The 27,832-nt window shown below is 42.0% G+C and overlaps 1 protein-coding gene across 17 annotated transcripts in view; it reads right to left on the bottom strand.

Annotated features, from left to right (window-relative positions):
* Window positions 1-3,211: 3,211 nt before the first annotated feature.
* Window positions 3,212-27,832, bottom strand: part of ehbp1l1a (EH domain binding protein 1-like 1a) — a 33,032-nt gene continuing 8,411 nt past the window's right edge. For 4 of the 17 annotated variants that reach the window (XM_040181595.2, XM_078105740.1, XM_040181597.2 and 1 more), the window contains 25 exons: window positions 27,207-27,350; window positions 26,047-26,253; window positions 25,819-25,935; window positions 24,178-24,387; window positions 23,925-23,981; window positions 23,731-23,836; window positions 21,493-21,918; window positions 18,109-21,327; window positions 17,960-18,025; window positions 13,649-16,863; window positions 13,516-13,564; window positions 12,509-12,718; window positions 11,656-12,234; window positions 8,907-11,246; window positions 8,616-8,709; window positions 8,358-8,524; window positions 8,225-8,273; window positions 7,619-8,122; window positions 7,166-7,217; window positions 6,985-7,028; window positions 6,772-6,883; window positions 6,453-6,552; window positions 5,541-5,614; window positions 4,717-4,831; window positions 3,212-4,630 (listed from right to left, as the gene is read on the bottom strand). In XM_040181595.2, coding sequence (XP_040037529.2) covers window positions 4,537-4,630; window positions 4,717-4,831; window positions 5,541-5,614; window positions 6,453-6,552; window positions 6,772-6,883; window positions 6,985-7,028; window positions 7,166-7,217; window positions 7,619-8,122; window positions 8,225-8,273; window positions 8,358-8,524; window positions 8,616-8,709; window positions 8,907-11,246; window positions 11,656-12,234; window positions 12,509-12,718; window positions 13,516-13,564; window positions 13,649-16,863; window positions 17,960-18,025; window positions 18,109-21,327; window positions 21,493-21,918; window positions 23,731-23,836; window positions 23,925-23,981; window positions 24,178-24,387; window positions 25,819-25,935; window positions 26,047-26,253; window positions 27,207-27,350 — 12,350 coding nt within the window. In that variant the 3' untranslated portion in view covers window positions 3,212-4,536. Of the gene's footprint in view, window positions 4,631-4,716; window positions 4,832-5,540; window positions 5,615-6,452; window positions 6,553-6,771; window positions 6,884-6,984; window positions 7,029-7,165; window positions 7,218-7,618; window positions 8,123-8,224; window positions 8,274-8,357; window positions 8,525-8,615; window positions 8,710-8,906; window positions 11,247-11,655; window positions 12,235-12,508; window positions 12,808-13,515; window positions 16,864-17,959; window positions 21,328-21,492; window positions 21,919-23,730; window positions 23,837-23,924; window positions 23,982-24,177; window positions 24,388-25,818; window positions 25,936-26,046; window positions 26,254-27,206; window positions 27,351-27,832 lie in introns of those variants that run through there. The other 13 variants (XM_078105746.1, XM_078105748.1, XM_078105747.1 and 10 more) reach the window with 11 other exon arrangements.

Genomic DNA, 27,832 nt, shown 5'->3' on the forward strand with positions numbered 1-27,832 from the left:
AAAGAAATAAGGAGATTTTGAGCGCCCAAGACTCTACCAAACATTTCAATATGATTAATATGTCTCTGCAGTCATAAATATGAGGATATCGCCAGTCTCCAAACTCCTCACCAGATTTGAATTGGTCTCTATGGAGCTTGAGTCGGACTATGTCTCGCTCATGGTGTTTTGCGGCTAAAAGCGAACGTCTGTTGGATTCCATAGCCACATGGGTACGACCAGCACAAGATTTCCAAAAATGAAGCATGAAGGGTTAAAATTGTGGAAATAATAATAATAATACTTTACTCTAGACACCCAAAGGGAGTGGGTAGATCATTGAAAAGTAGCTTGCGGGTCGTGTGGGAACCCCTGCATGTAGGGGTTAGCAGTCGAAGGCAAGTTTGAGGAGGTGGGTTTTGAAGGCTTGTTTGAAAGATGACAGGGTGGGAGTCTGGCGGATTTGGATGGGGAGGGCGTTCCAGAGGGGAGGTGCACTTGGTTCTGATGGTCTTTAGGGTTCTGTTGCAGTAGTTGAGTCTAGAGGTCACGGTTGAGAATTTCGATGGTGGCAGAGGAGAGGGAGGGTCGAAGCCTTGTTATGTTCCAGAGGTGGAAGATGGCAGTCTTGGTGATGTGGTTGGTGTTGGTTAAATTAGGGCGATGTAGAAACATCCCAATCGGCCCTCTAACTGCCCACGTACACACCCATTGTAAACACAGAAATGGTCTTACACTTTCCTAAAACTTGAACTAGGATTAGAAGACAGCCATTGGAGGTATGTGTATGGCCTTTTGGCTCATAAAGGTCAAGACTTTTTCCTATGTTTGAGGCTTCAAATAATTTTTCTATGTTGAAGTATAGGGAGTCAGTATGGCTGCAAAGTTTTTTTTTTTTTTTTAACTCCATTCATTCCAATGAAACATTTTTGCTCGGTTTTGGGGGATTTTTGGGCAATTCGTCATTTTTCACATGATTCCTGATGAGTCCCGACACGTTGATGAATTATGAGGCTGCGCTCCTTCATTCAATCATTGTGTCGTGTCACACACTCCTATGCTCTGTCTATATTCTGTGTCCTCTGAGGCAGCTCCTCAGTCTTGCTTTTAGTTTAGTTTAGTTTAGTTTTAGTCTTTTATATCCTGGATTGGGCAAGTGTTCTCATTTCCGCTTTTTATTTTTTCTCTCTTTAGAAAAGCAGGCAGAACTTTTTCCGTCATCTATTTTTTAAGGTTATACGTCATCCACAAGTTAAATAGAAAGTCTGTTATATTGTCAAAGTAGGAAGTTAGGGATATTTTAAGTAATTTAATTTGAATTTAATATAATATGTATCTGAAGTATGATAATTTGCTAAAAAAAAAACTTCATATGTCTACCTTTTTTGTTTTGTTTCACCAGCGTTTGCTGCCATTGTGTGAGGAAGTTTAAGTTGCAGGGCTTTTAAAAAGGTTCCTACTTGTTTTCTTGCTGACTATGATTGCTGCTGCTCCTAGATACTGCAGAGTCAAGGGTGTTCCATGAATAATATTTTCATAGTCATCAATTTTATCATCTCATCACGGAACAATGGATGGGCATGTTTTCAAACAGAATAGTCAGAAATGCATAAATAAACTTACAGTGGACTTCAGAGTTCTAAGATGGTTTAGATTTATGTGGATTGAAGAAGAGTGGAGATAATGTTTTTCCCCACTATTACAGTAAGTGAGAAGAAATATACAAGGAGTTCATGTGAAACAATACTATTTGATCAATTCATGAGAAACAATGAGACCAAGATGAGAAGGACGGAAGACTACAGGACCAGATGAGAAGGATGGAGGACCAAAGACCAGATGACAAGGATGGAGGACTACAGGACCAGATGACAAGGATGGAGGACCACAATACAAGAAGAGAAAGATGAAGAACTACAGAAATAGATGAGAAGGAGGGAGGCTTACCAAATGAGAAGGATGGAGGACTTCAGGACCTGATGAGAAGGATGGAGAGCTACAGGACCAGATGAGAAGAATGGAGGACTACTAGACCAGATGAGAAGGATGGAGGACTACAGGATCAAATGAGAAGGATGGAGGCCTACAAGACCAGATGACAAGGATGGGGGACTACAAGACAAGAAGAAAAGGATGAAGAACTACAGGACTAGATGAGAAGGAGGGAGACCTACCACATGAGAAGGATGGGGGACTTCATGACCTGATGGGAAGGATAGGGGACTATGTAGTCCCCCATCCTTCTCATCTGGTCCTGTAATCCCCCATCTTTCATATCTGGTCCTGTACTGGTCAGATGAGAAGGAAGGAAGGATGGGGTACCAAAGACCAGAAGAAGAGGGTGCAGAACTACAGGACAAGATGAGAAGAATGGAGGACTACTAGACCAGATGAGAAGGACGGAGGACTACAGGATCAAATGAGAAGGATGGAGGCCTACAAGACCAGATGACAAGGATGGGGGACTACAAGACAAGAAGAAAAGGATGAAGAACTACAGGACTAGATGAGAAGGAGGGAGGCCTACCACATGAGAAGGATGGGGGACTTCATGACCTGATGGGAAGGATAGGGGACTATGTAGTCCCCCATCCTTCTCATCTGGTCCTGTAATCCCCCATCTTTCATATCTGGTCCTGTACTGGTCAGATGAGAAGGAAGGAAGGATGGGGTACCAAAGACCAGAAGAAGGGGATGCAGGACTACAGGACAAGATGAGAATAATGGAGGACTACTGGACCAGGTGAGAAGGATGGAGGACTACAGGACCAGATGAGAAGGATGCAGGACTACAGGACAAGATGAGAAGAATGGAGGACTACTGGACCAGGTGAGAAGGATGGAGGACTACAGGACCAGATGAGAAGGATGGAGGACTACAGGACCAGATGTGTAGGATGGAGGACTACAGGATCAGTTGAGAAGGATGGAGGACTACAGGACCAAATGAGATGCATGGAGGACCACAGGAGCCTCCTGAGGCAGAGAGTGGACGTCAACCAGCCCATCCGGCACAGCGGACCACTGAATCACTCTCAGCACCCAGAGAGACCAATACCGAGTGAGTACGGATACGTCCTCCCTGCCCTTCCCCCCCGACACCACCAGCCCTGTGCCCTCCAGTACAAGGGGCGTTGTTTAATAGTGTAGAAAAAAAAGTTTACAAAACTCCAATCTTCAAAACCAAACAATCGATGATACAATATCAAATAAAACTGCATGATATGTTAAATTTGTTCAGATCTTTTATATTTTCTAAACTTTACAAATTGTGCAAATGTAACATAAAACCACAAATAATAACAGCAATCCTTCTAAAAGGTTGTGACTCATTCACACGAGGTATCCGAGCGGCTACAAGCAGCCGTCAACGGGTCAACTGCAAACACATAAAATAAACGCCGCTGTTACAGGACCTTCTCGCACTGAAGTAAAATATTTTTCAGTGCAAAACTAGAAAAATGTTTTTTTTTTACTTTAAGCTCATGTTATTATCATGCTAACAAACATATGGCTTTGAGGATGAAAAGACATTCCCGTCTTTACCTTTCATTTCAAGATCAAATTGTCTGGTACTTTAAAGATCTTTCAAAATAAAAGGCAGGAGTCATTGAATGTGTTTAGCCACTTAAGTCTCACCAGAACATTTTCTAAACAACATGTGAAATGTGAAACAAAATCCTACATGTATAAATGTCACTGTCATCAGTTTCCAGAGAGGATAAATGCTGTTGTGCCATCTAAACAGATGGATGTTTTCATCTTAATATCTGTGTGGCTGCTTCTCAGATAGATGACTTGAATAAACACCACCATTTTAAATCTACCCATTAAGTTATTTAAAGTGGGTGTATTCGCTCGTCCTTTATCCCACTAAACATTAGGATAAAAACAACACCCCAAGTCTTTTACCTCGGAACTGAGATTTCCTCATCTGTCAAAAACTAACCCTGACCGGGAAACACTGAAACTATGAATGAACTGCCATTAGATTTTACTATCAGGAGGTGCAATCCCAACATGGTCAGAAATACTTCTGTTGTTTTTGGCAACTCATACTTGTACCAGACATCTCCAAGTCGTATACACATTCTCAATCAATTCACGTCTGTAACAACAGTTACTGAAAACACACACACAGAGCACAGAAACTGCAAAGCAAACAGTGAAAACCTGCAAGCGTCTATCTCTCTCTCTCTCTCGCTGCCTCTACTCCTCGTTGGTGCTGAATCTCCTGTACGGGTTAGTTTGTAGGCAACACATTGATTTGTGGAGTATGACAATAGAGCCCATTTTAAATACTTTGATCTTGGGGCACAAAATGGAGGCAAACACTACATCTTACATCATTGAAAAAGGAAAGCAAACCAAAAGCAAAAAGTTTATTTTTACGAGCCTCACTCCACCTCATATCTGGTCAGAAGGACCCCCGCTACATGCAAATGTCCACTTCAGTCTGACAGCAGGTGAAAAGAGGACCAAACATGTGTTCACACCCGCGTCCTGTCAGACGTGTGAAGCAGCGTTTCGTGGCCAAAGAGTTCACAGAATCTGTTGCTACTGCATCACACACTTTTCTTTCTGCTGCTTGGCGTACTTCCTCCTCCGCTGCTCCAGGCCTCGCTCAAGACGCTCATCCTCCTCTAGAGCTCTGCGGACAAGGGGAGACGAGGAGAGTCGCAGGAGCTGCTGCAGAATCATGAAAGTGTGTGTATCAGCTGAGGAAGTGTGTCTCACCCTCTCTCTTTCGCGTCGATGTTGTGGACGAGTTCGTCCCTCTGGTTGACCAGTGAAACCAGCTCTTGAAGCAGCAGCTGCTCTCTCTGTTTATGGAACGGAGTCTTCTGCCCCTCTGCACCCCAAAGACAGAGAAGGAGCCAAAGAACAGTGAGGGGTGAGGGTATGGGGGGGTTGCTAGTTACTGACATCCCAATAATGTATTGTTTATCCTTATCTTGGTTGTGGATAATAATGTTATTGCTCATAAAGATCATAAAGATCCATTGTCCTAAGGGTGGTTGTTGTTGTAAGATTTAGTCTTTTGAAGAAAAACATACTTTTAATTGCGATTGTGACCCTGCAGCGTGAACAAAGTGTATATTGGGACTTGGGTCCTCATGCTTTCTGTAGGGATGACACAATATAATGATTTGTGTACAACAGATGTTGTAAAGAATCTTTCTCGTAATTGAAACGGCAGGACCATTTTGCGCTCTTAAATTTGTAAGTGACCATGAATGGACATGAAGGTAACACCCAGAGCAACTATGTTTAAACTGAAGGGACATACTATCTCAAACGCAAAACACTAACCATTAGACGGTCCGTTACACTACAATAAAAACTAGACAGAGATATATAGAATTCCACGCGCCAAAGTGGCTAGTGAGAGTGACTGCTTTATCCGCCACAGAACGAATTCTACCCGCGTTGGGCGGTTGGCTGGGTGCTAATGTCAAGCCCTGCACGCTGCCATCCAACAGTGGACCTCAGTGGCCAATCTCATGCACTGTGTTTGGGAGTGATGTTGAAGTGGTGTTTGTTTAGCAGTAAAATCTTACCTTCAATTGCCATTATGTCCCTCAGCTCTTTGTTCAATAGTTCAAATTTTCGTTCCAAGTCTTGTTCCTCCAGCCTGTCAATTACAAGAGATGAATGAGATTTCTGACGTGAGTGAACGTTGAGTTAGTACCTTTCATATCAGCATTTCACATCAAAGGTCAAAAGTGGAATGTTACCTACAATTTCTCATTTTACTTGAGTATCCTGCCCAACGACAACAGCAAACTTGTGTTTCAGGATTTTAAGTGAGAAATGTTGAGAGAAGCAGCATAATTTCATTCATTATTTAGTTTAAAAGTACAAATGCTGCTTAAATGTCATGCAGTGACGTGACCTATATGGGAACTAACAATTTCTTAAAGCAGACTCTTTTATCATTCAAGTTACTCATTAAAGAAAACAGTAACATATCATACAGACTGGCAAAAAATCGAAGGAAATATCTCTTTTGGGTGGATGGCGGGCTGAGGATTTATGCATACAGGGGGGATTGGATGAGCTCAGAGCCATCACCACGCACACACACACACACACACACACACACACACACACACACACACACACACACACACACACACACACACACACACACAAGCAGAGCAGAGTGTGCTTCAGCTGCATTTGACTGGCAGGACCATCATTTACTGAATGAACATCGTGCAGTAGAAGAATAAGTCAGCTCATGTTTACCATGTTTACTGAGAGAATAAATCAAGAGATAAGTAGAGTAAGTTTCTCATTCCGTGCAATCAGACTTCTTTATGACAGTCACGCCCTGCTGGTCAGTAGAAGGAATGCAAGTTCAAGACACTTTCACATTGTCTCAACTCAGCAGAACCAAAAGGGGATCACAAACAGTAGGCAAGGTTGAATTGTACAGTTTTCATCAGTAAGTGTCATGGATGTCTTACAGAAGCTGCAGATGGTCCTGCCTCCTGATTAAAGCATTCTTCTTGTTGACCAGTATGAACCATTCCTGAATCAACCTCTCCTCCTCCACCTTGTCACTACCTACAAGAGAAAATCAGTTAGTCATGTTCCTTCTCTTTCTTTCTTACAGTGGAATAATGCTGTTTCACTATGAATACTTTAAAATAATCTATTTAATAAGTACCATCCAAATGGTTGTCCTTAAGCTTAATTGTTTTTACAAATTCTGCTATTACTGCCACCCTGAGTTTGAATGTGCATATCATTCATTATGCACCATCTGTAGTGAGATAATCTTACCCGTTTCCAGCAATTGTCTGAGTTTCCTCTCCACAACACCTGCTCTGTTATCAATATGACTTTGTTCCGCTTCCAGGGCTTCTATCTGACTCAGCACATACTGGTTGGGGTCCTGAATACATTCATACATGCACAAACAAGCACAATTAACAAAAACAGACAGTTAGGCACTTGTAGATATTCAACCCTGCAATGAAAGAAATGGGGACTGACTTGGCTCTCTGATCTTCCCTCCTCAACTTCAGCCTCTGTTCTCTCTGTACGACAAATACAAATACCACTAGAATGAATGAAGCTCAACAACTTTAGTTTCTACTATACTACTAAAATGTCACAGTTTCTACTAAGGTGGATACATTAATATTCATGTTAACACAGATATATGAAATCTTACCGGTATCTGACTTCCTCCGAGAAATCACACGATCATCTTGACCTGCAACAACCTGCGAACACAAAAAGTTGCACATACATTAGATTTCTAGATTAGATTCAACTTTATTGTCATTGCACAGGGTACAAGTACTGAGGCAACGAAATGCAGTTTAACATCCAACCAGAGTGCAAAATAGCAAAAAGTGCAGAGTATGTGCATATGTAAAGTGTAATAAGTGAATAAATAGATATGTACAGTAAGAAATAGTTATGCAATATGAACAGTAAGAAATGTATATGTAATAACAGTGCAAATGTTCAGTGGCTGGAGGAGGGTGTGTGGCAGTCAAGCCAGGGTGGAGGGGGAAGTACAGTCACTGAGGGAGATGTGTGTGGGGGTGGGGGGCAAGGAAGTGAAAAATGCAACGATGACAATAAAAAGGAGATGAATAAGACGAAGTAGGACTCATACCACCGATATGTCTCCTTCTTCTAATGACATACTCCTCCGCTGTGATCTACGCTTCTTGACCAGATCCGCGTCTTTGACATGAGAGAACCCAGTCTTGGACAGGAAATGAGTCCTTGGTGGCGCGACTGGTGGCTGAACCCCAGCAACCTGCTCCCGTCTGCTTCTGGGAGGTGGCACGACATCCCTGGTTTTATTGTCCGCCGACTGTGCGGTGCCTGCAGTCCCGTTGGTGTCTAGACTAATACCCTCTTCTTGCAACCGCTGGGCACAGTAGCGAACAGTTGCCTCAGGGTCCTCTTGGCCCTCCCGGTCCCCTGCTACTGCATAGCTGGACTCGCTGCTATTCTTTGCTATGTGTAGCACACTGAGCTGCTGGCCAGTGAAATGGGTGCGGATCTGGTTGAGGTAGGTCATGACGATGAGGCGGTCAGGCACCGGCAGCATGACCATGTCTGAAGGCTCCATCAGCTTGGAAATGCCAAGTTCGGCAAAGCCATCAAAGGCCTGTAGTATGAAGGACAATAAATCTGATTAGTAATCATTAACCACACGTGAACACATGAAACGATTATATAGGTAATGTTGGGTCTTTTATTTAACAATCACCTTCTTATTGTTGTCCTTGATGTCATACGGGTTCAGCATTTCAAAATTACTTCACACAGAAAGAAAAGACAAAGTAAGCATGAATAACACTGCAAGCATTAGGAAGAATACAAAACTCCAACAGCTTTCTCACATATTTTCTGGTTGGAAGTGATGTAAAATGGCACAAAAGGCAAGGCCATTTCTCCAGGAGGTGCTGAAATTGGTGATCTTCAATCCCTTGTGACCCTGTGTGACTTCCTGACACCAGTCCAGTAGAGACTGGCTGGATGTCACTAAGCTGGGAGTTGGTGAAAAGCCCTAGAACACATAATTACAGTATTGCAGGAAGATTGTAAATAACTCCAGATTCATTGATAACTCTTCACTTTGAGCAACAACTTGCACATACTTCCGGAGCCGTATCCCCATCTGCAGGTCTTTTCTGCTGTGTTGTTGTTTCATTGGCTTGGTGAAAGCAACCAACCTGTGACTTCTCCCTCTGCCTGCAAAAACACAAAAACAAAATAAAGTGAAAATTAAATGTCACAATGTCACAAACATTTTTGTCTGGTTATTGATGATTTTGTAAACCATGTTCTAATGAGGCCACACCATGTTCAATTATTAAGAAATACAAACACATGCTCATTTTTATTGAGTAGAGTTAGAGTCATTCAGTATGTTTACTGACTAATCTTACCTTTCTTCTTCGAAACAATCAGCATCTACAGAAACAAAGCCAAAGTCCAACTCTTCGTCCCTCATTTCCTTCCTCGCGTTAGTTTCCACTCGTTCACTGTCTTTATCACCTACGTGTAGCCAGTCATCCTGAGAAGTTTGAGCCCTATCAACCTCTTCTCCCAGGACTTTTTCAATGTTAGCTTGCTGAGGCATACACTCTGCAGCCTTCTCTGAGTCATTTGTGGCAACAGGTTTTTCTGTAAAGGTCCAGCCATCAATGATTTCATCCAGTTTTTTCTCATCATCTTCAACAGCGTCTACCTGATGAAATTCATTTTCTTCCATTGCTTCGAGCACTTCCCGTTCCAACTGTGACGCACCATTATCTTCTCCTTGGATTGTGACGAAGCCTCCTTCAGAGATCACACTTGAATCCAGCGATTTTGGGCCTTCCTTAGTTTCCTTGCCAGTGGCGTGTATAGCCTCTGGGTTTCTCAATTCCAATTCTGGAGGAGAAACATTAGTTGCAAGCACTGTGTTGTCTGAATATTTGGCACTGAGATGTTTCTTGGCCCGCGGCAATGGTCGTGGCAACCTTGACTGGTCATTCTGTTGGACTGATTCATCCCCAGTGTCTTTTAATGTGTCTGGCAGGCGGGGAGGTGGTAAGTCAAGTGAAGTGGCATCTGGAAATGAATCACTGAGACGTTTCTTTACTCTTGGTTTTGGTACAGGTAAGCCTGAAGCTCCTGGTGTCTTCTCTGAAATATGACCATCCTCTCCCTGAACCCTGCCCTCAGTGGCCGATCTACTTCTCCTTAACGTCACAGGATTCATTATTTTTGTGGATGAAGAAGGTTGATCACCCAAAGGAAGAGAAGGAAATTGTTTGCTATGTTTCGCTTTTGACAATTTGTTAGTTGTTGAAGAAAAGGCTAAAGGACCAAATTGCTTTGATGCCTCTCCATTTTCTCCATGGGAAGACTTTGATGTGCTCGCCATAGGTGTCACATCATCTTGGAAGGAGCCGCTGAGACGTTTTCTCTCACGTGGCCTTGGGATACAAAGAGATGTTTGTCTGTCCTTCTCTGCTTGTCCTTTCTCTGATGTTTCTTCTTTTTTCTGAGAGGACATGATGCCAATCATATCAACAGTTTTTTCGCCAGCAATATGTGACTGCTGTATTTCTTCCCTGTGTTTATAAACAGTGTTTATTATCTGGACTGGTTTTACAGACTCCTTGTCACTGCAGATTTTGCCGGATTTGTTTAAGGTGAATTTCTTGCCCCGCTGGGGAAGATGTATTTTCTTGATGATTGAGAGAGAAGCAGTTTGCTCAACATGAAGCCTGTCTGGTTCAGACTTTGGTGTGATACTTCCAATTCCCTTTGTTTGTGATGGGAGAATTGTGAGAGAAGAGGCCTTGACACATGTGTTGATATCTTTCTTATCCCATTCCGAAGCATGAGAGGGTTGCTCTGTGTGCATTGTGCAGACTATTTCTGTAGCTGCCTTTGCAGAGGCACTCCCAACCAAATTTAGTTTGATTGTTTGTTCTTTTTTTCCTACTGGTTGTGAAGGGAGTAATGACATTTCTGTTTGACTGGGTTCATCAATGCTCTGTAAAGACTCAAGAGCTCCTGAAACAAAAAAGCTCCTCTTATATGGTTGAGGAGGAACTGGATCCGAGCTGACCTTGGCTTTTAAATCCTGTTGGTCATTGGTTTTTGGAACAAGTGTCTCCCTAGTCACACTGTCTTTTCTCCTCAGAGGCTTGCAAGGGGCAGTTTTCTCTGGAGTTTCAAGTGGCAAACTGCCATCTCTTCTTTTCACACAAGGCGGCACAACAACGTCCCTGTATATTTGCACAGATTCAGTTTCTCCTTTGTGTCTATAGTCACTTAAGTGTGAAGTTACTTGAGTACTATCACTTTTTTGGGCATGACCATTTTGAGCTACACTGGTAATGCTACCGGCTCCTTTCTTCATCCGGCAATATGGGGCAGTGGCAAGTTGTATCTCACCACTAGTATTTTTCTCTAGATATTGGATTGGAGAAACCTCAGGGAGGAGATTGACCGACACAACATCAGATTTTTGTTGGCTGTCTGAGGTTAAACTATCCTTCTTTCTGAGTGGTCGTACTGGAATAGTATCCTTTTCCTGATCAAACCTTCTCGGTTGAGGTTTTGGAACATTTCTCTTTGGCTTTCTTCCACGGTCAGCAATGGTAGCATGTGGTCCAACTGGACTAATGTCCTGAATATATAAGGGTTTCTCCATGAGTTTTTCACTGTGAACATTGGAATTTGTGCGTGACTCATTTGATGTAATTTCTTCCATGTTTGTTTGTTGGGGGCTTAAGGAAGAGAAAGGATAAGCTTCAGAATGGGCTCTTCCTTGTCATATACGCAGTTGTACCATGCACTTTATGTCAAACCAATAAATATGCTCAACTGAGTCAGCAAATCATGTAACAAATTTTAAAAACATCCTGGCCATCATCATCAACAACACAGCAGCATATAAAGCAAGACAAATTGTCCCTAAGTTTACAATACTTAAAACGACACCACAAAAAGGTTAACAGTACCATTCCATATCACAATACCAATCTTTACGGCTATCACAGATAATTGACAATCAAAATTTTCTGAGTAGCAAGCGCTCATAAGCAGAACAAGAGACAATGTTATCATCAAAACGCAGAACATATACACTATCACACCGTGCAACACTTCAATGAGTCATTGTCCCGCAGCACTCACCCTTCATTCCGCTGTGATGAAATTGAGTCTGTTCTAACTTCTTCCTCTTCTGTCCCAGTCTGTTGCCTTGCTAACAAGCTTTCAATATACATTGTACAATGTGAATCCTGTCCGGTGAGCGATGTTTCCTCTGCATGCCATTTATCAAGAAAGGCCTCTTGCTCCTCTACTTGTCCACTATTCTCCTTTGATACTTCAGTGATATCTGACTCTGTCAGTGGTGGCCATTTCCTAATGGTTGCACAAACCAAAAACCTGTCATCATTGTTGGTAGTTGGTGATGGAGACGCTGATCGGTCACCTTCCAAGTCCAACGTGTAAGGCTCAGCACTACCTGGATATTCAATTTTATCTTTGATGTAAATGTCTTCCAACTGGCTCTCTATCTTCTGAATGGAAGTTGTGCTGCCAGCAAAATGTGTCTCATCTGAAGAGGCCAATGGCTTGTCTTTCAGATCCTTAGAAAAGGCAGTCATGGGTTGGTGTTCCACTTCAGCTAAAGTAGAGCTAGACGGCCCGAAAATAGATGCTACTGTTTCATAACTGGGAGACATGGATACTGGAGTGAGTGAGTGAAACCTGGAACCGTGGCAAAACAACGGTTTCAATAAACATGGAACCTATTATAGAGACCAGTAAGTAATGGAGTAGGTGAAATCAATTTGCATGCAAATGCATTTCAGTTATTTCCTTTACGCCAAAATTTGAAATGTCTGAATCTGAATAGAAAAATACAATGAGCATAATGTATGATAAAGGGAACTCTGGAATATCTTCATTTATGGTTAGCAATGATTGATGCACACTATGACGCATGCGCACACTATTAGTTTCAGGCCTGTATTACACTTACCCTTTGTTGAAAACACCCACAATAGCCTTTACTAATCCCGACGTATCTTCCACTTTTGCTGGGAAAGAAGACGGTGCTTGGTTTTCTGTAATTGTTCCCTCTGCCTCCATTACTTCCCAACCCAAGACTCCCGCTGTGTCTGGTGTTTCCATTGGTTTCTTCCCTTTTGTCTGGGCTACTTCTGCTACTGTCCTCTCTACTTGTGATTGGCTGAGGATCCAGAAACAACTGTTTAAGGTGTGAAATACAGCTTTTGGGCACAATCAAACATTGAATCATAGGTATCATGATGTCTATGGCCCGCCGGCCCGCCGGGAGATTCAGTGCGGCCCGCCGGACCACTTTGCTACTGTGAGACTTAGCTTGAAAGACATAACTTGCATTTCTACAACAGTACCTGCTATTCCTAATAAGTCCACTGGGGGTCACACTCTGTGAGTGAACGCACGAGTTAAGCCTAGTTTATGCTTTTGCGTTTTCAGAGCGACGCAAGGAAACGCAACACACGCAAGCCTTTTAGAACCACGAATTGAAACGAGTGCATCGACACAACGGTGCATAAAGACGCAGACGCAGAAGCATGCGCCAGCCTTTAGACCAGGTGCGGATTGTAACCGGCCAACGGGGAGGGTGTGGGTGGTAGATCACCATGACTTGGTTAATTCACAAGTAGTTTGAGAGCCGAAAAAGTGTGGGAACCCCAGCAATAGACCTTTTCGATCACAGCATCACTCCAGGCAGCAGCTCTCGCTTGGAAATGATGGCCCTTCAACCCGGACGATCCACGCCCCTCCGTCGGCCGGACCATTGCCTATGATTTTAGCCTATGATGTATGTGGCCCCTTACCTAACCTGATTTAGAGCATTCACAGAGACTGAAATTGACCATGCACTGCATTATCAAGTTACAAAACTACTGTCTATACGTCCAAACAGTCCTTGTTAGACAAGCACTAAATGACCTCTTTCACAGCAAACAACAAAGAGCACAGGGCTCCTTTACTTACCTGTTGTCTACACAAAGATCTATGTTTTGCTTTGCACCTCCATTGAACTCTGTCACAAAAGCAAACGCAAAGTAAAATACATAAAAACAAGACATAGATATAAAGGTGAATCTTCACTCTGTCAAAGTCTTACCATATGCAAGTGCTGTGTTGGAGAAGCTAAGACATGTGGAAGGAACAACAGGCATTCTTGGGTCTTTTTGATATGACTGTGTTGAAAGTGCGTGAGGCAATTGTTGGGGTGTATACTTTCCAGTAGAACAGTAGACTTTTTCTTTCTCTGCTGAATTCAATTGTGAAATGCTGGGAAGCCCAGGGATTTCTGTTGAATGTGTACATGAAGCTGCCATTGCTACCATGTACTTTGCTTCATCTTCTTCGTGTTTGGCTGGAATATTTGCAATGACACAAATCTTCTCATTCTGCAAGTTCTCAGACAATGACTTGCTGTCAGTTGTCCAGGTTTGTATATTTAGACATTCAGAGCTAAGTGTCCTTGCTGATGGGAAACCTCGGATGCATGAAACACATGGAGCAGACGTGTATAAGCTGACCATATTTGGTGGTCTGTTTGTAACTGGAGCAGAGGGAAAACCATGAACTCTGGCTTCTCTTGGACAGGATGTCACTAATGTCATCATGCCTCTCATGCTGTAGCAACATAGCTCGTTCTTTTCAATAAGTGGCACAATTATTTCTGGCCTTTTCTTCTGAGGACTTAGCAAAATTGGTTTTGTTTCATTAAGCCACCCTGTATTTTGGATTGCAGACATGGATGCAAATCCTTTGAGACTTGAAGCCCTGGAACAGCAAGGTACAAAGCATATCTCACTGGTAATCTTCGATTTGGTTTGCGGTGCAGAGGGGAAGCCAGGAATTGTGGATGATTCTGGACAAGATGCCACTAAGGCCAACATTGTCTTTGCAGATTTGGGGTCTTCATTTGGACTGTGCCTTATGAATACTGTCTCCTTTGATGGCTTATCACACAAAGTGTGTGGATCAAAAACCCATTGTAATTTTGAGGTTCCTTCAAAGGATGCAAATCCAGGGAGATTGGATGCTTTGGCGCAAATAGGGACAATACTTAGCATGTTGTATTTGGGAACAGAGGGAAAGCCTGGAATCTTTGATGATCCTGGACAAGAAGAAACCAAGGAAATCATGTTGTATGTTTTGTCTATGTTAGCTGGCGAGCTGTTTATCCTAAACTGAATGTTCTTTAGTGGTCTGTGCATTAATGGACCCAGTTCAGCAGACCATCCATCTTCCTTTTGACTTTTAACTGATGGAAATCCAGGTATGATAGAAACAAGGGGGCACAAAGGAAGGAGATTGACTACATTTAGGCCATAATACACCATTTTGGGATTTGGAATAGATGGGAAACCAGGGATTCTTGTCATTTTTGGACAGGACGGTACACAGGAAACGATAGAATTCTTTTTAACGCTATTTGATATCTCAAATATGACCGTCTTCTTTGGTAGGCTCTTCAGCAATGACATCTTTTCTATTATCCATCCCACACTAACATTCAGATCAATTGATGGGAATCCAGGAATCTTGGAAACTTGCGAGCACAATGGAAAAAGACTGATTATATTTGGTGCATTATAAATGTTCTGGGAATTTGGATGAGAAGGAAATCCTGGCGCCCTTGCCTCTTTTGGACAGGATGGTACAAGAGCAACCATTGCTTTCATTGATCTCTTATCTCCTTCACTTCTGTCTATCAATGACACCACCTTTGCTTGCAATTTACATTCAAATAGGGGTTTCCTGCTTACTTTCCATTCTTTTGAATTAGAGGATGACGGAAATCCTGGTATTTTTGACCTTTTTGAGCATGAGCTTGAAAGACTGACCATATTTGTCATGTCAACATTGTTTATCCTTAGTTTTGGGACAGAGGGAAAGCCAGAGATGAGTGATTCTCTTGGGCAACTTTGTGCAAGAGACACAACTCCTCTCATGTCTTTTTTTATTTTATCATTTTCCAGTATCAATATAGAAGTCTTTTTAATTTGCTTCTCCCATAACGGCTCATGGAAAGTGTTACAGTCTTTGCTGTCATCTCTCTGCATTGAAGAAAAACCCACAATACATGATGATTTTGGACATGTTGGGGCTAGGGCTGACATGGCTCTCGTGTCATTGTTCATGTCATTGTAGTGGGGTCTCTTTTCAATCACAACAATGTATTTTTCTGTCTGAATTACCTCTAAGGGTTTGTAATCTGCAGGGCAGCCTTTCCTCAATGGTTCCATTAATGATGGAACACCTTCAATACAAGGTGTTTTGGTGCAAGAACTTTGAAGGCTCGTCATATCTGATCCATGATATGCTATACCAGGTTGTGTAATTGATGGGATGCCTGGTGTGCAAGAATGTCTTAGGTAAGTTGGTTCCAAAGATTCCAGTCTAAATTGATCCTTCTCTTTTAGTGATGCTGTCATTACAACTTGTTCACTTTTCATTTTATTTTCCAAAATTGGAGCCTGCTGAGATACCCATGATCGGTTGCTGGCTTCATCGATGGATGAACCACCAGGTGTACTGGATACACTTGGACAAAAACAAACTAAACTGTATAGCGGTGCAGAAGGAAAACCTGGATTTATAGCCTTTCTGGGACAAGAGGGTACCAGTAAAACCATATGGCTCATTTCATCATCCGTCAACGCATATGGTGCTAATATTTCCCTCATTTTTGATTGTTTCTCCCAGATTGTCTTTTGATCTATACACCAGGGTTTTCCTTTTGGGGGCAATCTAGACGGCATTCCAGCAATGCATGTCACACTGGGACAGACAAGCAATAAATCTGTCTTCATATAGTATGGCACATGTTGTGCACAAGGGGTGGAAGACGTTTTATGCACAATGTCCTTATCCTCTGATGGGGTATCCCAAGTAGACTTGCTGTTCAGTAGGCATTCCTCTGTTTGTTCAGCAGTAACACTGCATTTGAATATGTTGCTAACTGTTGGGTATATTGGCATTAGATCTGCAATCCCAGTTTCTGTATTTGTCTTCATTTCATTACTAGTTTTCAACACTGTAGAAGAGAGGCAGACCACTTTTCTTCTCGTCATTTCCATTTCTTCCTCAGATGACTTTCTTGCTATCTCTTTAGTCACCTTTGGTAGCTCCTCCCATAGTATGGTCTGGTCTGTCGGACATTTTACTGTAGATGTCTTTGGTAGCTCTTCCCATACTACGGTCTTGTTTGTGGGACATTTTTGTAATTGCAGCTCGGCATTACTTATTTGGGTTTGGGATGGAAGTTGTGTTGCACCAGCAACAACTTGGCACGACGGCTCTAGTGAAACCAGGTTTTCATGTCTAAGGAGAAGGTCAATTAAAGTATGTTATGGTCAAATTTTACTAAAGACACCCAGCAAAACTAGTAATGCGTAAGATGCTTCACACAAGCTACATTGTAACTATATTGGTTTTAATCATAATAGAATGCAAGCCTGGTCCAGTTTACCTCAAACAATTTGTGAGAAAGAAATTAGTGATTATTAAAAAGTAATTAAAGTAATTATTACTTGACAGTATGATTACAAATAATTCATACAAAGCAACGTTAGAAATAAAAGTCTATATTACTGCTCTTTGTCACTCTTATGATAGTTATTTTACACTATGCATGCTATGTTAACAAATGCCACTCACTACAAACAGCCTGTATTAAACAACCCTCCAAAAGCATTAAAACACTGCAAACAAAACAACATGCCACAGCAGGTTGATTCCACAGCCATAGTTATAAAATTTAGCGTAATAAAGCCAGCGTTATCTCCTAAATAAATAATAATATAAAATGTTGTAAAATATAAAAAGCAAAAGGTGTGAAAGTAAACATTGTTGGTTTAATTATTTATCTATTTATTGAGTTTTTCTAAACTGACTTGCATTTGTACTGTTTTGTATGAATTTGGGCTCTATGGCAAACCATTTTGCTCACAATCGCAAAAGCGACAATGCAACTATGTCCAACAAAAAATTAAGCCGACATCAAGAGGACATTATAAATTAAAACCACGTATTACACATCACTACTCTGAAATCAATCTGACAAGTGGGGAGCCTATAAGTATTAGCTCCCCACTACTTGTATCTAATGCACCTTTATCTGACTGTATACAGGCATGAAACCCTCCACAGTACCTACAAAAGTACCTTCTCCTTTGCCTTTTTCTCACACATTGATATCTTAATCTTTTTAATATCCTTTTGACCCCAGGGGCTGACACAATGGCAAGTACCGAGAGGGCAAAACGGAACCACAGAACAACTCAGAGCTGTGTGTACAATGTATGACACACAACAAATACAGACTTTGCAGTCAGATCGTGCCAAATTAAAGCAAATTAAGCATTATTGTTAAAATGCATCGCCGCATTGCATTACAGTGCAAACCAAGGCAACCCACCTCTTCCTAACACTCAACAACAGTGGCATATGAGGAAGGGAGTGCCAGATTCTGCAATGCAAGTTTCTGAAAACACAATCCAAAAGCAAGTTTCAAAACCTACACTGCTGATATCACAAAAAAACTCCAACTTCAACTCTCCAACTCACCCTTTTCCTAGAACAGCATTTTCTTCTGCCTCACTTGGTATCCAAAAGCCCTGTTCATCTTTATATCTCTTCAAATCTGAGCACACATTGGATTTAGTTGTCTCTGTATCAAGATTGAATCCTATTGGACTGGCCTCATCCAATAATGTATTCATCCCATTGACCATGGAGGATGGCTGGCCCTCAGAATTTGATGATAGTAAGGGGGTTGATGACTCCATTGTCATTCCTTGTTGAACATCCTCTGATCCTTGGCTCGGGAGTATGAAAAGTTTTGATCCTTCTCTAACAGAAACGTTTCCAAAGAAACGTTCTTCCAGTGAGAGGTGTTCATTCGTATGGTTTTCTCTTTCACTTCCAATTATCGTTGTTCCTCGCCACTCTTTTTCTGAAAGGTGCACATGTGTGGATGGCAATCCAAGAACAGACGCTTTCTTTGGGCAAGATGGCACAATATTTATCATATTTGGAAGGCAGTTTATGTCAGGCATTTTAACTGTTGGGAAGTAAGAACTGAGAGCAATGTTTGGACAGGAAGAATCAAGAGAAGGAATTGCCATTATTCTATCTTTGGGAGAACTATACATTGTGTGAAAGTCACTGCAGTCTTGCATCTTCATCATCACCACCAGCCGGTCCCCTACTTCAGAATCAGAAATAACTGACAGTCTTGAGGGGAAACCAACAATACTTGACCGTTGTGGACAACATGGCAGCAATTTTACCATGTTTTTACCATGATGTTTTTCCATCAAGGTGGCATCAAGAACCTGCTGTTTATAAGCATGTGGAGTTCCAGGGTTCAGGGACCGTGAATGACATGATTTTAGCATACTCTGCGTTATTTCTTTGTCCCTATAGGATGGATCCTTAACAGTATTGAATGAGCTTTTCCAAACTACGTCCTTGTCTACATACCGGCCATCCCAATCTTTGGCGCTACTCTGTCCATGTAGACCTGGAATTTCACGTTGTTGCGGGAAAGTGGCTTCAGTTTTTAACATGGTTTGAGCCTCCCTCATCACAGCTTCCACTGGTTTCTCTCCTGCCTCAGAAATTCCAGGAATACTTGAGTGTTGTGGACACGGTGGCAACATTGATACCATAATCTTGACAACTACTTTGTCTGTAATATGCATTGTATGGTCATGTATTACTGGCATTTTGCCTTGGTTTGTTAATGGCCTTTCCCACACTGGCCATTTATACACATGCCATTCGGCCTCATCACAATAACCGTAGTATCTAGAAGGAATTCCACATACGGTGGAATGTCTTGGACATGTAGGCAACGAATTGATCATACTTGGTATATCTGCTAACACCGTAGATAGTACTGATTGAAAGCCTGGTAAACGAGCTGTCTGTGGGCAAGATGGTAATATTGACACACAATCACAATCAGAATAGAACACATTTACATCCAGTAAATTGTATTCAAATGCCAACTTTTCCCGAGGACGTAGGAGCGATTTGCTTGCCATCAGCCACTCTGATTGTTCACTGGTGTCTCTTAGTGGCATTCCAGGAATTCTAGATGCCTTTGTACAACTTGGCAATAAGTTGACCATAGTTGGGACATTGGTTAATGTGAGTGTCAAAGCAGACGGAAACCCAGGAACTCTAACTTTCTCAGGGCAAGAGGGTAATATTGCACTCATACTTTTAGCAGTGTTTTCATCAAAACACGAAACTGCATTTCGAATCTGGACTTCCTTTTTGATGAATGGAATGTCCCACTGTAAAATTTTAGAGGCAAACCATTCATTGCAGCTAGACACACAGAGTTTCTGTCCAGTCTGTGAAGGACAACCAGGGACTTTACTGTGTACGGGACATAAAGGCATTATATTAACCATGCTTGGTTTTTGTGGAGCAGAAGGTGAGCCAAAAACGTTGGCTTTGTGCGGGCAGCTTCTCAACATATCTAACATTTCTTTGGGGGTATCTGTGCCTTTTCTTGGCACAGAGGGAAAACCAGGGAGGACTTCCTTGCAGGGACAAGATAATAACATATCTACCATATGTCGTATATGCTCTTTATCCTCATGTGACACCAGAGCAGGATTACTTCTCAATGGTCTTTCAAAAATATATTCCCTTAAAATAAGCCAGCTGTCATTCGCTGCCATAGCTTCTTGTCTACCAGGCATACCTGCAACAATTGTCTGTTTGGGGTATGTAGGGAGAAGACTAGCCATATTTGGAATACTTGGAACCTTGAGCAATGGTGCGGAAGGAAATCCTGGAATACTCGCTTTTCTAGAACATGTTGGCAACATGGCCACCATACTGTTAACCATATTAGTATCAGGAACATCTTGCTCCTGAAAACAGGACATGTACGAAATAAATGCGTCTTTTATCTGCAATTGTTTCCTCCACAGAGAACCATTGTCCAAAACATAATCTTCAAACACATTCACTGCTCCAGCAGAAGCTAACCCTGGAATACTGCAAATTCTGGGACAAATGGGTAAAAGACAAGTCATATTAGGTTCACGCTTCAAAGCAGATGGGAATCCTGGAATACTAGCAGACCTGGGGCAGGACGGTGTAATGTCCACCATTTTTAAAATCCCTGCACTACTCTTAAAAAGGGAACTAAAGTCTGAGTGCAGGAGTAAAGGAAATCTGTTGCTTGGTAACTTTGGAGTCAATAACCTCCAATCAGGCCAAGCTGTAATCTCTGACTGATATAAAGATGGCATGCCATGAATCTTGGAATATTGTGGGCAACTTGATTGTAACTTAATCATTCTTGGAAGGCATAGTGTGACGTCAGGCTGTAGTATGGACGGTGATTGAGAAATATAACTTTTTGTTGTACATAATTGACTATGTTCTGCCGTTGATAAGTACAAGCACATTTCTTCTGTACTGCCTGCAGATTTTGCCACAATTTTTGTTCTCACTTTCCCCATACAATGTTGTGGGTCAAAATCATGCACATCCAATCGTTTTGTGGAGGATGATGCAAAATCCACTTTAAATTCTTCTTCATTTGATAAATTGTCTGCTGTGACTTGCTGTGCAGAGAGAACCCCAAAAGGGTCCAATCTTGAATTCACTGAGGCAGTCATGTTGCATCTGGTTTTCTTCTCCATAATGGGTATTGGAACAGTAGGGCTTATTGTTTGAATGTCTCTTTGTGGCTTCTCCCAATGTGAGTTTTTCACAATTGAACATTCTCCAGACTGACCAGCAATGCTCTCATTTCTGAGGGAATAAAGTACACCAAAGTTTGTTGTCAGAATAAAAAGGCTGGTGTGCTTAGGAAAGCTAAACACAATATATCAATCTTTTGGCTTTATAAATTACTTCTGCATTGCAATAGTGTGTTGGAATAGGGATTTCCCTGACAGAGCAACATACTGCACTTACCCCAAATCCACAGTTACAGCTTCTTTTTTACAGGCCGCTCCCATAGTTCCTATCGGTTTTGTGTCAGACCCTGTAGCAATTTGCAAAGGTCCCTGGAGTGGTCTGGGGGTTGGTTTGGAGTTGGAGGGAGAAATGTGATGATTGGGCTCTGGTCGGGCGTTTCCTAACTGAATGGACTTCATGGACAAGTGACTTCTTGGTTTAACCAAAGGCCCTTTGACTGAAGCAGAGGAACACTCTTGATAATCACAGTTTAGCCTATGTGCTGAAGTGAAGGGAAGAACTGTTGGTTGAATGCTCGGAAATGTTCTTGTTGGCCTTGATTCTGATTGATTGACCTGTGGTTTTGGCATCTCAAAATATTTTAGTCCTTGGACTACTGGCTTTCTTGGGCTTAGAGGCAGGAGTGAGGCCATGCTCTCAGGTCTGAGGGACAAACAAATGAAGCAGAGTTATGATGTTAAAACGTAAGGAAAGTTTCCCCTGCAGTAATCCAGTCCATATCGAGGCCATATTCACAGAATCCCACTAAACAGCAAACAAACCAATGAGCAAAGTGACAATGAACTACAAAAAATAAGAGGAGATTCAAACCAGAGTCACAACCAAACAAGCTCCTTGTGGTAGATCACAGAACAAATAACCAGATTTTACCAACCAGGCGCAGCCTTTTTAAATTATACACGGAAATAACAATGCCAGATCAATCTGCACTTGCAAAATTGAATGTGGTGATGTTGTGATGATGTTTTTGTTAAAATGCCAACATACTTGGAATACTCTTTTTAATCTCATACTCTAGGCCTTTCCAGAGGCAGCTCAACAAGAACCATAAAAAGATATTTTGCAGTGCTCAAAAATGTTAGATCTTACAAGCAGCAGAAGATGCTTAGCAGATGGTACCACAGACATTATAATATAGTACCAAATTGATCATTTCAATCATTTTATCTTCTTGATATTTTCCTTCTTTCATGACACATGTAAAAGATACAATTACATTTGATTAGTACACTCAAACATTCAGTTAAAGGTTTGTTTGGTAGATTCATTTTTTTAGCGCAACACATTTTGTGTTTTGTGTTACAGATTTCTCTATTTAACCTAGATTAATTTCAAACATTGCCAGAAGGGCTTTAAAGTCCAACCAATGGCAAGTTTGTAAGATAAAGTATATTAAAGGTAATGAGAAAAGCCCCTTGGAGCCAATGCTGCCAATGAAAGCCTTACTAATTAATGGCAAACACATTCCAAAAGAAACAATGTAAGTTAGTGTACCTTGATGTTGTGTGGCCTTAGACAGCGTCTTTGTTAAAGCTGCATTTAAATGTTTGTTAACGGCTAGGGGGAATAAAGCCAATCCCCCAAATAAGTGTAAGACTTATAAACTTAACCAATTCCAACAAGTAACGCATCTGGAAAAATCTCAGCAGGATGGGCATTCCTCTTTTTCAATCAATATTGAGTGCAAGTCCAAATTTCTACTACACCTAATTTAGAATATATTATTTTGTAATTCACCAGTCCACTCACTTTGGCTTCCTCATTTTGCACTGGGTAGGTAATAAATAACCAGTATATGAGCTTGAGAACTACAAACGGTACATGTGCAAGCTAATATATACATTTGACAAATCAGCGACTACACACACCCCATTTTAATACAGTGAAGACAGTAACAACATAAAAACACACCAACGTGATTTTTGATTTTTTTCACAAGCTTTGTTGTACGGTATTCATAATTCAATTTACTCCTGAAAAATTTGGAGGCAAGTAATCACATGTGTCATTTTGAAATAGTTGCTCTAGCATTTTCCCAGTTAAGAAGCTCCATAATCTGGCCCGCATGGGTTACCAAGTACTGGGGCCAGCCGGCCAGTAAAGCTCACACTCATCATTTCATTTGGGATTTAAGAAAAGTATCTTCAATAATGTAATCGTTCAAGGGTTGCCGGCCCTCCGCTCCGCGTCGGGCCTAACAATGCCCCCGAACTGTTACATATTGGACGATAAAGTACAGCCTCTCGTACCTTATTGCTTTAATAAAGGTCTCTCAGCTCCAATGACCGTTTCCTACACTGTTAAGACCAGAGTACTCATTTGATACATCTGACCACACAAAGTGGTGCCATTGACAGCGTTGGAGATGCGGTTAGTCCTTTAAAGCCATGCCAGCCACCCTATATAATAAAAAACACCAAACCGATTAAAAGACCACCTTTCATATGAACTCACCCTGCTGATGCCTTCACAACATGCATTCCTGCATGTGGGTCTCTTCCCCTGTCTGAAGCCCTGGGGGGTTCTGGCCTGCGGCTGGCTGGCGCTGTAGCATCAGGGGCTGAACAGCATAAAGCAACGATCCGTTAGTCAGGGGCTCATTTCCAGAAAGCTCACACTTATTCTACTCATTGTGTCTTCACGCTCACCAGAAGTCATACACTGGTGGTCTTCTTCACGCAGCGTGCTCAACTGTCTTTTGAATTCTGAAACAAATGAAAAGCGTAGAGGGAATTACACAGGGACTGTATGCGATAAGCTCGCTTTCCATATTACACCATGGCAGCACCATATCCAGTGTATCATTTTAGAGAGTGATTAGATACTCTCATGTAAGTAATAGCAGAGGGAGACAATTGGTAGGCTTTAGTCACTCAGCATGGTTCCTTTTTGATTCTGTACCTGCATCACTGTTGGCGGTTGTTGCAGTTTGGGATTTATAAGGCTGAGAAGGAAGAGGAAGAAGAGGAGGAGGAGACCCAAAGAGAACATGAGCAGAAGAAGGACTTAAAGGAGAAGGTGAGAGGGTCTCGGCTATAGGGGGGGTTTGGGGTCTCCAAGAAGGAATGAATCCAGACCCCGCCTGTGGTTTCTCCTCCAAAAAGGACGAAACTGACAGAGAGGAAACACGATAGGGTAGAGGAATGATGGGAAGGAAGGTAAGGGAGGGGGAAATCAAGGTGGAATATCAATGACACTGTTCTGTTTTTCAGTGAATCAACCAAAATCTTCTCAAAACTGTCCTCATTAATGACAGAGAAAACTATTTCTATGAAATCCATTTCTATATTGCAATAGAAAATAATTAAAATGCATCATAGTCTTGCATACATATTCAATGTATGTATAATAATGGTCTAACGTATTCATAAATAACCATAATGCTTAAAATACAAATTATAACATTAATAAAGCCTTTAACAGTGACTTACAAGTTCAAGTATCATCTTAAGGCCTAATTGCTGTATTGGTTTGTAGTATCAACTATAATTCCCATAGTGTAATACATTCTAACCTTTCTATAATCCCTGTGGAAATGTGATTACTGGTAGATTTAGGTATATGGGCAGATGTCCAGTAAAGCTGCTTAGATGTCCCTCTATGTGGTCATTGTCTGACTTAAGTCAAGTGAAACATTTGCATTAAAATGGAAACAAACAAAATAAGACACTGGGTTACCAGCAATAGTGTGTTAAAATGTTATAATTAGTGTTTTTTTAGGATTATTGTTATGAAGAATTACTAATTGTGTGCTTAAAGGTATGATTATACAGTTTGTCACAGCTCTGTCACTTCTACCCTGTCATTTTCATTTTACACTCCACCTTATCAGTTCATTCAGTTCAGTGACTGCTACTCACATCTACCACGTCAGCCCAATCACACTCACCTGTCTACCCTACTCACTCCCTTTAGTATTTAAACCCCAGTCAAGCACTCACTTGCTGTCAGATCATTCACTGTATGCCAGACTTTCCGGGTGTTTCTCTTGGATTTATTTCTCGCCTTGCCTCTTCCCCGGTTATTCACCCAGCCTTCAGTCTCTGACCACGTCTTTAAACCAGTTTTGTTTGTGTAGAGGAAAATAAAGACTTAGATTTTAACTACTGTGGCCGCTTTGTCGTACTGTTTCTGTGACTGTAACTCACCCGTTACATTATTATGACTATGTTATACTCTATGGAAATGGAGGTCATCGAAAGTGTTCCTGAGAATTCTGCTGCTTGTTGTATAACACCTGGTCAGACGTAGTTTGGATTCTCCTTTGCTTGCACAATGTGTGTCCTAACAATTGTATATTTAGGATATTTAAGTAATTTCTTAGTCCTTTCTCCGGACTGGCAGATTAGTCAACATTTGGTCGTTTGGTCCTGGTGAGTATTTTCGGCAGCAGGATGTCAGCGAGAGTCATTTGAGATCTTTAACTACTCTTGGGCACTTTCGGTCTAGATAGCATAAAGGGCAGAAATCTTTATTCTAAAGGATGAATGAAAGCTACATTTAAGCACAGTGATTGTTAGACACACGGTACAGCAGAATTACATGGCGTCTCTATGTGCTGTCCATCCTTGGTAGAGAGATGCAGAAACTTAGGGGAGCAGGCAGGCTGTGCTAGAGGCGCATGAGATTTCGGGGGCCTCCATTCGCTCTGCCACGAAGCTGGAAAAAAATAAGAAGGGAAATAGAAACATGGAAGGATGGATGAGGGAAAAGGAGTAAATGCGTAGTAACGGGTGTATGACCAGCCTCTGACGGGGTCTGTGCCTGTACCTGTCTCTGGGGCTGACGGAAGGCTGCTAGGCCTGGTGAGGGCGGAGCCCAACTCCCCTGAGGAGAAGCAAGCTTTGGGGTGTCTGGGAGCAGCGGGAGGTGGAGGTAGAGAGGGGGTAGGGGAGAAGGAGCTGATAGGAGCCGAAGATGAGGAGGTTGCAGAAGGAAGGGATAGAACGCCATGTCGTCTCAAGGCAGTGGGACAGGCTGAGAGAAGAAGACAGAGAGAATAAATCAAAAGAAATTAAGGGAGGGGGGGGCGGTAGGACAAAAGCATGCTCGGCCTAATGCTGCATTGTTGTGACGTAAAAGGCCCGAATTCTAAGGAGCCACAGTTTGAACAAGCTGCAAATAAGAAAAATAATAGTTGGTGACTTTATTTATTACCGTATTTTCCGCACTATACGGCGCACCGGATTATAAGGCGCACCTTCAATGAATGACCTATTTTAGAAAAAATGTCATATATAGGGCGCACCGGATTATAAGGCGCATAAGATACTGCAGTCAAACGTTTGACGTCGGGGCTGGTGGATGGGGGGATGTGGGGAGGTGGAGACGGTGCTTTCAGGGTCCGATCGATGCTACGAGGTGCGTCAGCTCCCGCCGCCCCCCTCGCCATCCACGTCTTAAATCTTTGGCTGCTCTCCAGCCATGCCGCCTGCCAAGGGCCCCTTTTAGAACAACTTATTTCCCCCGTTAAGATGGTTCAGCCACTGTAAAGAAAAGGGCACCATCTCTCGCTCTTTAATCTCATGAAGTGCTCGGCAAGAACGATTCTGTTTCTCCGACGCGCCCTGAAACAAGCTCCATATCTCACGTGCTTCAGCGCCGGCTCAGCATCTCGCCGTCGTAGACCGAGCTTTGGCATGTTTGGCAGAGCGCCTTGAGCGCCGTGTACAACCAGTATGGATCAACCGACCAATTGATCCATATATAAGGCGCTCTGGATTATAAGGCACTGTCGTTTTTTGAGAAAATTATAGGCTTTTAAATGCGCCTTATTGTGCGGAAAATACGGTATTTATTTTGATATAAAGAAAGGATTTGCTGCAGCAAAATCCCTTAATGCAAATTTATAGCAGTAAACAGAACCATGCATTTCAGATTGATTTGTCAATTAGAAACTAATAACGACTCTAAATAGAATCACGCACTACCTGTTTGTGAGGTATCAGAGGAAGTGGGAGTGTGGAGCGATGGATCGAGGGCGGAGGGGGGGTGAGAAGAGGTGGAGGTGGCTTTAGAAGGGGTGAAGGTAGCAAAGGCCTCCAAGCTGTGAAAGCTATGGGGCCTTCTTGAAGCTGAAATGGGCATTAAAAAGGAGAGCAGATGGACAGGAAGGGGCAGAGAAGTAAAGGAAAGGAGAGAGAAGAAGAAGAAGTCAAACCAAAAGACAGAACAATAAATGCTGTCAATAAAAAAATCAACTAATTGTCGCACATTTTGAAATTGGAAGTAAACAAAGTTGCGTTGACGGCGTAAATAATTTGATCATAGTTATCTCGGCCACTTTATTCGCATAGATTCACCTGGAAACACTTGCTACACAACACGCCCTTTAACCCTTGCAGCTCAGGTTAGGCAACAACATTTTAAGGGCTACTTTGTTTAAGAAAAGAAGGTGGTTGGGATTCAAATAAGTAATACCAAAGGTTATCCTAGGGCTGATCTCATGTGGTGAGGTGTAGCCTGCAAGACTTCTGATATACCCTTCTAGACATTTGGGTCTCAAAAGAATAAATTGTCATCAGACCTACATAGTGAGGAGGTCCCGATAGCCAAT

The sequence above is a fragment of the Gasterosteus aculeatus genome, chromosome 7, assembly GCF_964276395.1.
Source record: "Gasterosteus aculeatus chromosome 7, fGasAcu3.hap1.1, whole genome shotgun sequence".
Classification (NCBI taxonomy): Eukaryota; Metazoa; Chordata; class Actinopteri; order Perciformes; family Gasterosteidae; genus Gasterosteus; species Gasterosteus aculeatus.